This window comes from Gracilinanus agilis, chromosome 1 (assembly GCF_016433145.1).
Source record: "Gracilinanus agilis isolate LMUSP501 chromosome 1, AgileGrace, whole genome shotgun sequence".
Lineage (NCBI taxonomy): Eukaryota > Metazoa > Chordata > Mammalia > Didelphimorphia > Didelphidae > Gracilinanus > Gracilinanus agilis.
This window is the reverse complement of record NC_058130.1, coordinates 724,620,139-724,630,471: the sequence shown is the minus strand read 5'-3', so window position 1 is coordinate 724,630,471 and position 10,333 is coordinate 724,620,139. Positions and strand designations below refer to the sequence as shown.

General features: G+C 44.3%; 1 protein-coding gene across 1 annotated transcript in view; it reads left to right on the top strand.

The window, feature by feature from the left end:
* The window catches only part of CPAMD8 (C3 and PZP like alpha-2-macroglobulin domain containing 8), a 131,169-nt gene extending 121,822 nt beyond the window's left edge, over window positions 1-9,347 (top strand). Inside the window, exon 25 of the mRNA XM_044685330.1 lies at window positions 9,259-9,347. Coding sequence (XP_044541265.1) covers window positions 9,259-9,347 — 89 coding nt within the window. The remainder of the gene's footprint in view (window positions 1-9,258) is intronic.
* The last annotated feature ends 986 nt before the right edge of the window (window positions 9,348-10,333 follow it).

The following is a 10,333-nucleotide window of genomic DNA, read 5'->3' as shown; positions in this document are numbered from 1 at the left end:
TTTCTCTGAGTCAGAATTTATTTTGGAGGGAATTTGCCTTTATGACATGGCTCCATCCCTTTTTGATATAATGAACTTTCCTTTCTATTGAAGATCTGGCACCGCTCAATCCCTAGATATGAAATCTTGTGATATACAATTACTTAACACTTAAAAAATGTCTTGCCAGGCAGGGTGCCGCCCACCCTCCTCTCCTCAGGGGACGGATAAACCTGATAAGTCAATGGGTGGAAAAGAGGCCAGAGCTCTCCCTCATTGCAAAGACACTCCATTTCTTTGCTTTGGGACTTCAGTAGCCTGACATAGATAAGCTAAAGATCAGATGTGAGAATATTTCTGTCTTTGGTCGAACGCATTCAATTCGTTTCTGGAGGTATTTTTTAGCTAAGCAAAGGTGTTGTTGGTTTTTTTTTTTAATTAGTTCCATCTTTTTTTCTTCTGCTACAACACCTGGATTTCATTTTAAAAAATTATTTTTGTATGTTTTGTTTTGATACATCCCACCAGAAACCCAGAAGATTCCTCCGCTACAAAGTACATCTCCTGAAGACAGTTAGGGGAAATCATCTAATGACAAATGCACATTTAAACAAGAAGCATTTATTCAATATTGACTGTGTGCTGAGTCTGGGGCGCTGTCCCGGAGAAGATATCACATTTAGATAAGACACAGTCCCTCTCCTCTTTGGAAGTCCAGCTGGGGATAAGACACCCACATAGCTGGCCGGAATACACAGTATTAGTCAAGAGCTATGGGACACCATGTGGGCTGGGAGAGGGAAGGTCACTTGAAGGGAAGGGCTCAATTTTTGTTCCCCACATATGAAACTTGAACACGCTAGTTCTCTGCCTTGTGTGGCAGAATGTGTACATGCATGCACACGCACAGAAAGCTGGCTGAGTGGTGGTGTGGGACTGAGAAGCCAAGAGACCTGGGTTCGAAACCCAGACAGCTTTAACAGGAACTAACTGAAGGAGCATAAGCAGGTTTCTGTGTTGGTAAAATGGACAGAATGATCCCTGTACTTCCTCTCTCTTAGGGCTGTTGTAAGAAGAGTATTTTGTAAACTTCCAGTTGCTATAGAAATGGGAATATTATTATTATGAAAGTCAAAATTGTAATCATCATCTTAGCAATAATAGCTAGCATTTATGTAGCACTTAAAGTTTTGTAAAGCACTTTATAACTTCATTTTATCCTTATAACAACCCAAGGAGATAGGTGCTATTATTACCTTCATTTTTATAGATGAGGAAATTGAGGCTGAGAGAGATTCAGTGACTTGTCCAGAGTCACACAGCTAGGAAGAGCTTGAAGTGGGATTTCAGTTCAGGTCCTCCAGACTTCAGCTCCAGTATTCCACTCACTACTTGCTCTTACTGCCACAGGGGAAGAAATGAAGCCCATGAAGGACATGGAAACATGACAGTCTCCAGGCCCCCCACCTATAAATTCTTTGTTTAATGATACCAAGAATCTCCAAGGGTACCAGAGGGGAAGACTATAGTCCTGGAGAGGGCGCCAAACTCCCCAGGACCCAACTGAGAAAATTTGGGAACTATGAGGCCATATTATGATCATAGAACATACATACATTGTGAGATTCTCACATGAATGAACTGTAAAAGTTCGGTTTCTTAAAGGTTGATACTATCTGTACATGGAAGATTTCCCTTGTAAATGAAAAGAACAAACTATTCCTTGAGAGGGATGGCAAGAGGACTGAAAGAGAGGCTGGAGGATGGCTCCAGCAAGATTGATGGGTGACTGTGGCCAAGTCACTTTCCATCCTTGACCCTCTGTTTTCTTACCTGTAAAATGAAGAGGTTGAATTGGTAAGGATCTTTTTGGCCCTGAAGTTCTGTGATGTGTTTTCTTTGATCCCTTTTAACACGGTTATTCTGTGCTGATGTTGTGAGATCGCATCCTCTTCTAACATTCTATGGTTCCATGAGTTAGACAAGGGCTTGAGACATTATTTAGTTCGATCATCCCCACCTCTTCCATTTCAGAAATTCCTTCAACATTCCTGGCAGATCCATCCAGCCTTGTTGCCTTTTTGGAAATTTATATTATAATGAGTGTTCTCTCTGCTAGTCCTCTTTTCTCTCTACCTTCTTTCTTTTGGTTATCTCATTAGCTCCCATGGATTTAGTTATCTTCTCTATGAAAATAACTCCTATTCCTACAGACCCAGCCCGTGTCTCTCTTAGCTTCAGTCCTAGCATCACCAACCACTTGTTGGATATTTCAAAATGGACATTTCATAGACATATCAAAATCAATCTAGCCAAAATTCAACTTTCCTCTTGTGTAATTAGAAATTTTGAACCCTTGGACTCCATCTCCCAGAATTCTTTTTCTCGTTCATTTCCATTTTGTCCCCAAATTATTGTAATTTCACTTTAGAATATTGTATACCTTTAGTTAAAAATCTTTAAAGTTTTAAGTTGATTATTAAAATGATCCCTTGGGGAGACTGGTCTCCCAAAGGATCACAGGGGGGAATGTGTAATTAGAAATCTTGAACCCTTAGACTCCCATCTCCCAGAATTCTTTTTCTCATCCCAAAATATTTTTCTCTTCATCCATGTTGCATCCTCCCATTTTGTAAATAAATTGTGTGTAACTCCATTCTTTCTCTCTCTCTCTCTCTCTCTCTCTCTCTCTCTCTCTCTCTCTCTCTCTCTCTCTCTCTCTCTCTGTGTGTGTGTGTGTTCTGCTCTCTCACAGCCCCCGTATATATGGTCCCAGGGAGCTTCTTTCTTTACTGAGGCTATTACTTTCCTTTTGCTTCAAGTTATTGTTAATAAACTTTATAAAATATAATACTTGGAGTATTTGGAAATTAATTTTAATCTTACACTCTCAAATCCTGTTTCTTTTGATGGTTCCTTGCAGTCTCCAAGGTTCACAGCCTACCATTTAATTTGACTTTATCCCATATTTCCATTTGGTTGCCAAATCTTGTTATTTCTGTCTCCATGACATCTCTCACATCTATCCCTTCTCTACTCCTTTGGCCACCATTCCAAGTCAGACCTTTATGGCTTCTGGCCTGTAACCAGTAAGGCCAATAACCTTCCCTGCAGTTCAGCCCAACTGGCCACTTTCTGTTTGTCATCCAGCACATTTCCTCTTTTGTCTTTGAGCCTTTGTCCTGGGTGCCCCCTTCCCTGGAATCTCCTTCTCTCAGAACCCCCAGTTTCCCTCAAGGCTAAGCTCAAACATCACCTGAGTCCTTTTCTGATGCCCCCAGCCACTGATGCCTTCCTCCAAATCTCTGTAACTTATTGGATGTGTGTGTGTGTGTGTGTGTGTGTGTGTGTGTGTGTGTGTGTGTGTGTATTCTAGACCAGTGTTGGCCAAGTATGGCACTCCTAGCATGGGGATCTGCTCTATTCCCCCTCTTCCCAGCACCCAAGGACATTTTTGCATGCCCCACCCCTCTGTCCAGCCACCCAAAGCAAGCACTTCCTTCCTCAGCTTTCTCTGTTAATGTGGAGGGAGGGAGGGGCTCACAGACAGCTTAAATTTGCCCTCTGGGCACTTGAACTCAAAAACCTTGCCAACACTATTCTAGACTATAAACTCCTTGAGAAGAGAGACTATTTCAACTTTTGTTTTCATATTCCTACTGCCTGATACATTTTTGCCGTTGAGTCATTTCCATTGTGTCCAACTCTTCATGGCCCCATTGTGAGGTTTTCTTGGCAAAGATACCATAGTAATTTGCCCTTTCCTTCTCCAGCTCATTTGACAGGTGAGAAAACTGAGGTAAACAGGGTTAAATGGGTCACACAGCTAGTAAGTGTCTAAGCTGGACTTGAACTCATGAAGTTGAGTCTTCCTGATTCCAAACCCAGTTTTCTATCCACTCCACGATTTAGCTGCCTGGCACATACTAGGTGCTAAATGCATATTTATCAATTGGTTACTTGAAATGTCTCCCCCTCTAGTCCATCCAGTGCCAAGAGGGTTTTCCTAAAGTGTAAACTGATCATTTCAGACCCCTTACACCAGTGGTTCCCAAACTTTTTTGGCCTACTGCCCCCTTTCCAGAAAAAATATTGCTTAGTGCCCCCTGTCACATACTATCACCACCCCCTTACAGTTATTCACTGCTCCCAAATGCACTTGTGGCCATCACCTCTCCCCTGGGTCGCTACAGCACCCACCAGGGGGCAGTGGCGCCCACTTTGGGAATCACTGCCTTACACAATAAACTAATGACTCCAGATAGCCTCCATTCTGTTTTAAAGCCCTTGGCAATCTGGCCTCGATCATCCTTTCTAAACATTATTCCCCTTACCACACTCTACAGTCCAGCTAGTCCTTCTCCATGAAACTCCATATCCTATCTGCATCTTTGCATTGACTCTCCCGTGCCTGTAACATATTCCCACCTGACTTCTACCTTTTAGAATCCTTTTCTTCCCTCCAAACTCTGTTCAAGTGGTACTTCCTACATAGATCCTTTCCTTATTCCTTCTAGAAGCTAGTCTTCCTCCCCACCAAAAAAAGTTTTTGTTATTGTTTAGTCATTTTTCAGTTGTGTGTGACTCTTTATGACTCCATTTGAGTTTTCTAGGCAGATATATCAGAGTGGTCTGCCATGTCCTTCTCCAGCTCATTTTATAGTTGAGGAAACTGAGGCAAATAGCAAACAGGGTTGAGTGACTTACCCAGAGTCACACAGCTAATAAGTGTCTTAAGACCAGATTCAAACTCATGAAGATGAGTCTTCCTGACTGCAGGCCCAGTGCTCTATCCACTGTACCATCTAGCTGCCTTACTGTGTGTGTGTGTGTGTGTGTGTGTNTCCTGCCCTGTATTCTGTCATGCTTGCAGCATTTGCCCTGGGATCCAAGACAGCAGGATTCTTACAGCAGCTCTCAGCACAGTTGGTGGGGGAAGGGTGTTGGAGATTGAGCTTCCCTGCCCTCTTAAGATTTCTTATTTGTCCTATTGCTAGACTAGATTAAGCTGGGGCAGAGCTGTTTTGGGGAGCTGGATGTGCCCTGAGGCCAAAACCTTGAGAAACAGAGGCCCAAGATGGAGAATAGTGGCTGTGACTAGGCTGCCCTCTTCTCCCCACCTGCCTCCCTGCCGGCTGTGGTTAGAGCCCTGGAGCCCTCACCCTGAGATTCCAGTGACTGCCAGAGACACAGCACAGAAGGTTGGGGAAGGGTCCTGGGACCTTCCTTCTTCCTTTTCCTTAAACCAAAGAATTTAGCCTTCTGTGTATACCTTTGAAGTTAAATCAAGCAGGAGAGTCCCCCAGCTCTGTCCTGTTGTTAGATTTGGTTTTCTGACTCCTTAAAGCACTTTATTTTTGATTGGTGCAGAAGGGTTTTCACAGAGGTCTGGACTTTTGCTGTTTCTAAGTGGCCATCTTGACTCTGCACCCCCTACAGAAAGCTCCTAGCTTTCTGTTAAATAACTTCATCTGGATGTCACACTCAACAAGTCCAAAATGAAACTCATTATCTTTTGCCCCAAGCCTGTTCCTCCTGACTTCCCTTCTTCTGCCAATCCATGGTCCTAGCTAGTCATTGCCAGCTTCTTGCCCCCAAATCCTATCTAGTTTAGCCACCCATTTCTGTTGATCTTGCTTCTTATGCATAGTCATTGTCATTCATCTAATTCCTTCCATTCAGGCCTTATTCCTTTACAACTGGACTATTCCTGGCCTCCTTAATTCCAGTCTATCCCACCATAGTCCATAGGCTTCCAGAATCATCATCCTAATGGCTACCTCTGATATTCTCTCTCTCCTACTCAGATACTTCTCATGGGTGCCCCAAAGTCCAAATCCTGGATTTGACCTGCCCCAGTTCATCACTTTCCACATTACCTGATGTTTAATCCACACTGAACATTACTCTCCCCAGACAACCTCCCTTCTTTTCCAGCTTTTGTATCCTTGTTTATACTGTTCCTTCTACCTAGAATGCCCTCCTTACCCATCTTTCCCTATCAAAATCTTATGCTCTCTCCAAGTCCAGCTGGATTGTTACCACTTCTAAGAAGTTTTTGCACATTTCCTCAGCCAGAAAGGATATTGTCTGTCTTAGGACCCTGGAATTCTGTTATGTGTTTTATCACATGTAGTTCTATGTATAAATGTATTCATCTTCCCTACTAAATTTACTTGTCGCTTCCTGACAGTAGGAATTCTCTTTATTCCTGTGTATAGTGCCTGTGTGCATTGTTGGAATTCAATAAACAGTTGAATGAATACATAAGTGGAAGCCTCTAGAACTTGTGGTATGCTCAAGATGGCTGAGTCAAGAGTAAGAGTCAGGCTTGTTGGCCTCTCCCATCCTGGCTCCTCATTCAGTGCCATTCCCAGTCCACCACCCACCTCTGGCCTTACCCAAGCACTCTTTCACTGAAACCTCTGAGACTCAGTCAACCCTCTTCTGTAACCAACACCTCCCAAGCTGAAGAGACCTGTGGCCAGGAAGTAGCCTCAGCCCCTAGCAAGCCCACTGAAACAGGTCAAATTTCAGAGGAAGCAGCATTTCTCTCCCCACAGGGAATTTGTAGGGGAAGGGAAGATGATGTGCCTTCTAGCTAGTTGCACAAACAAAACCAATGCAACTCTGATTAGAAGGAAAGTTATTTTGGCAGCCATTTCATAAGACACTAGAAGCAGAGTGGTCACTTCAAAGATCTTCTAATGATCCAGGAAAGAATGTTAGTGCTGGGAAGGACCCTTAGAGCCCAGATTGCTAGAGTTCAGAGAAAAAACCTTAGCAACCATCAGTTTGTAGAGGAAGAATCCAAGATCCAAAGACAGAAGGAACCTTAACCAGGCTCATAGAGACAACTAGGTGGCATAGCACAGAGAACACTGGACTTGGAGGCAGCAAGAACTGAGTTTGAATCCTACCTCAGATATTTACTAGCTGTGTAGCCCTGGGCTAATCATATAAACTTCTCTGCCTTCAGTTCCTCATCTATCAAGTGTAGATAATAGGATTTACCTCCCCAAGTTGTTGTGAGGATTGAAGGAGATAACATATTTAAAGTGATTAGTCAATCAATCTTGCTATTTTTTTCAGTTATGTCCAACTCTTCCTGACCCCATTTGAGGTTTTCTCTTACTAGAGTTTGCCATTTCCTTCTCCAGTTCATTTTACAGGTGAGGAAACTGAGGCAAACAGAGCTAAGTGACTTGCCTAGGATCACACAGCTAGAAAGTGTCTGAGGCTAAATTTTAAACCAGGAAGATGAGACTTCCTGATGGCAGATCCTGTACTCTATCCATTGAGTCACCTAGCTAATCGTAACATTTTATTATTTTTTTATTACATCTAGAAATTGGTGAAGCTATATTAAAAATTAAGACTCCTAGCTCCCAGTCCAATATTCTCTCCACTACATTCAGTGACAGATAGAAATTAGAAACCACGCCTCTAAACTGCCACGGTTCTACTTTTCTGATACTGGGAACATGGCCCTGTCACCTCCCACAAAATCACAGTATGCCATACTTAGGAAGGACTCTGAGACAGATGGGCTAGGCAATGGGGATTAAGTGACTTGCCCAAGGTCACATAAGCTAGAACATGTCTGAGGCCAGATTTTGAGCCCAGGTCCTCCTGAATCCAGGTCTGGGGTTCTATCCACTATGCTATCTAGCTGCCCCATGGCATTTCTTTTAGATTCTTGACTTCTCTGTCTATAAAGTGGGCATCACAGAATCTACAATTTGGAATTAGCCTCACAGGGCATCTAGTACAACTTATACAAGCACAGGAATATTCTCTCTGGTATCCCCAAAAAGATGAGTTACCTCTCAAAGATCTCCGGAGATGGGGAGCTGTCTCCCTGTCTTCTGAGTGAGAGAGCAAGATGCATGGGAAGCTCTCTCTCTCACAAGAGCAGATCTGTAGTTAAGTCTTCCTGAGGCCCTGAGCTGCACACATCAAGGTGACCCCTTTTTACCAAAGCCAGGGTTCTTTCCTCAAGCCTCATTTTTTTAACCCTTACTTTCCAACTTAGAATCTATACTGAGTATTGGTTCCAAGACAGAAGAGTAGTGAGGATTAGGCAATAGGGATTAAGTGACTAGCCCATGGCCACACAACTAGCAAGTATCTGAGGTCAAAAATTTGAATCCAGGACCATCCATCTCCAGGTCTGGCTCTCCATCAAATGAGTCATCTAGCTGACCCCTGTGGCCTTATATTTTTTGTTGTCTTTCTGGTACTGTCAGCCTCACTCTTCTTCTGTCCAACCCTTCCATGAGGATGTTCTTTCCTATTTCCTCTCCTGCCTCCTGGACCGCTTCTTCTCAGACTCCTTTGCAGGCTTCTCTTCCCCCTGTTCCCCTCAGTCCTGGGGGCCTCTCAAGACTCAGGCCTCAGCCTCTGCCCTTTTGACTCTCTTCACCCCCTCCATAGGGGAGCTTATTCATATGCACAGGTTTGGCCACACTTCCATTAACTGAGGATTCCCAGACCTACATTTCCAGCCCTGACCTCTGACCTACACTTTGGGTGCTCTGTCGATGTTCCCAATTTAATGCAGTTCAGACAATCATTAAGATTTAGAGCTGAAAGCAATTCTAAAGGTCGGTCATCTGAGGGTCATCCAACCCCCTCTTATACATGAAGAAGCCGGGGCCCTCGTGAAGCAGCTCCCAAAATTCAAACTGAGATTCCTCAAATTCTGAACCCACATTCTGTCCACCGTACAAATTCAATTTAGCAAATAGTTAACAACTTCTGAGTACAGAGCTCCATGCTAGAGGGCATGCTGGGTTTAGATAGGGCATGGTTCCTGCTGCCTTCAGGGAGCTCACTCTCTAGAATCACAGAATGACAGATGTAGACAGAAAGAACCTGGGAGGCACCTGCCCCACCCCCCAGGGACCCAGAAAAATCCCTAGATCGGCCTTGGGAGCAAGGGATGACACCCAGGCTGGAGGCTACATCCTGTCACGTTAGAAAGGTCAGGTCTGAGTTGGGCTTTAAAGGAGGCATTAAGAATCCTGACAGCAGAGAACTAATGGGAAGCAGCCGTCAAAACAGAAAGGTGGAGCCATGGATACCCCCAGGAGGCACTGATTGGTTTAACTGCAGGAAAGGCAGTGTGGCACAGTGGGAAGAGCACTAACTCTTTAGAGTCTTGGATTCGGATCCACCTGTGTGACCTCGAGTAAGTCACAGAATATCCCGAGGCCTCAGTTTTCCCATCTGTAAAAATGAAAGTGTTGGAATAGATTACCCCTGCACCCTTTCCAGCTCGAGAGATGGATTTGGTTGTTGTCACTGTGTTACTGATGCTGATGTCCTTGCAGCTATTATTCTTGCTGCTTATGGTGCTATTGTAACTGCTGATCTTGTTGCTGCTGTTGTGCTATTGTTGTCTCTGTTGTCAAGTTGTTGTTGCTGCTAATGTTGTTACTATGGCCACTGCTATTGTTGCTGCTGCTGTGCTATTGTTGCTCCTGTTGTTGCTGTTATTGTTGCTGCTGCTGCTCCTGTTCCTGTTGTTGCTATTGCTGCTGTTGCTATTGTTGCTCCTTCGGTTGTTACTCCTCTTATTGCTTCTGCCCCTGTTGTTGCTGTTGCTGCTGCTCTTATTGCTTCTGCTGCTCTTATTGCTCCTGTTGTCGCAATTGTTGCTGCTGTTATTGTTGTTTCTGCTGCTATTGTTGCTCCTCTTGTTGCTGTTACTGCTTTGGCTGCTGTAGTCACTATTGCTGCTGCTGTTATTGCTATTGTTGCTCCTGTTGTTGCTGTTGCTGCTGCTACTGTTGCTGTTCCTTTTGGAAGAGACTGTTGGGCTGAGGGCAGAGGTGGGAACTTTGGGAAGAGACAGGGAAGCCGAGAATACCAACTAAACCTGTATTTTCATCACCAAAGAATCATTTAAGAATCAAAAGCAGTATGAGCAGATTTCAGCAGGTGGAGGAGAGGGGCTGCACAGAAGCAGGCCAGCCTGGGTGACTCCTTCCATTGGCTGCATAGAGCACATGGAAGGTAGCAGTGTAAAAGAGGCTGGAAAGTGGCTCCATCCTCCCAGACAGACCGCCAAGCTAAGGGAGGGAGAAACGTACTGTATTTTGGAAGTAATAAACAGCCATGGAAGGCCTGTGAAGAGAGGAGGGACGCGACTGGATCTGCATATGCATAGAGCTGCTTCTTTTTAGTGGGGTGTGAAGGAGAGACTAGGGTAGGGAGAGGTCAGGTAAAAAAAGACCCCTCTCTCTCTCTCTCCCAGGAGGCCATTATCATCTGGGTAGGTAGAGTGAGGGTCTCTGCAAGGACAGGTGGCAGGGCTGGCCTGGGCCTCCAGATTACCTGGGTTGCTTCT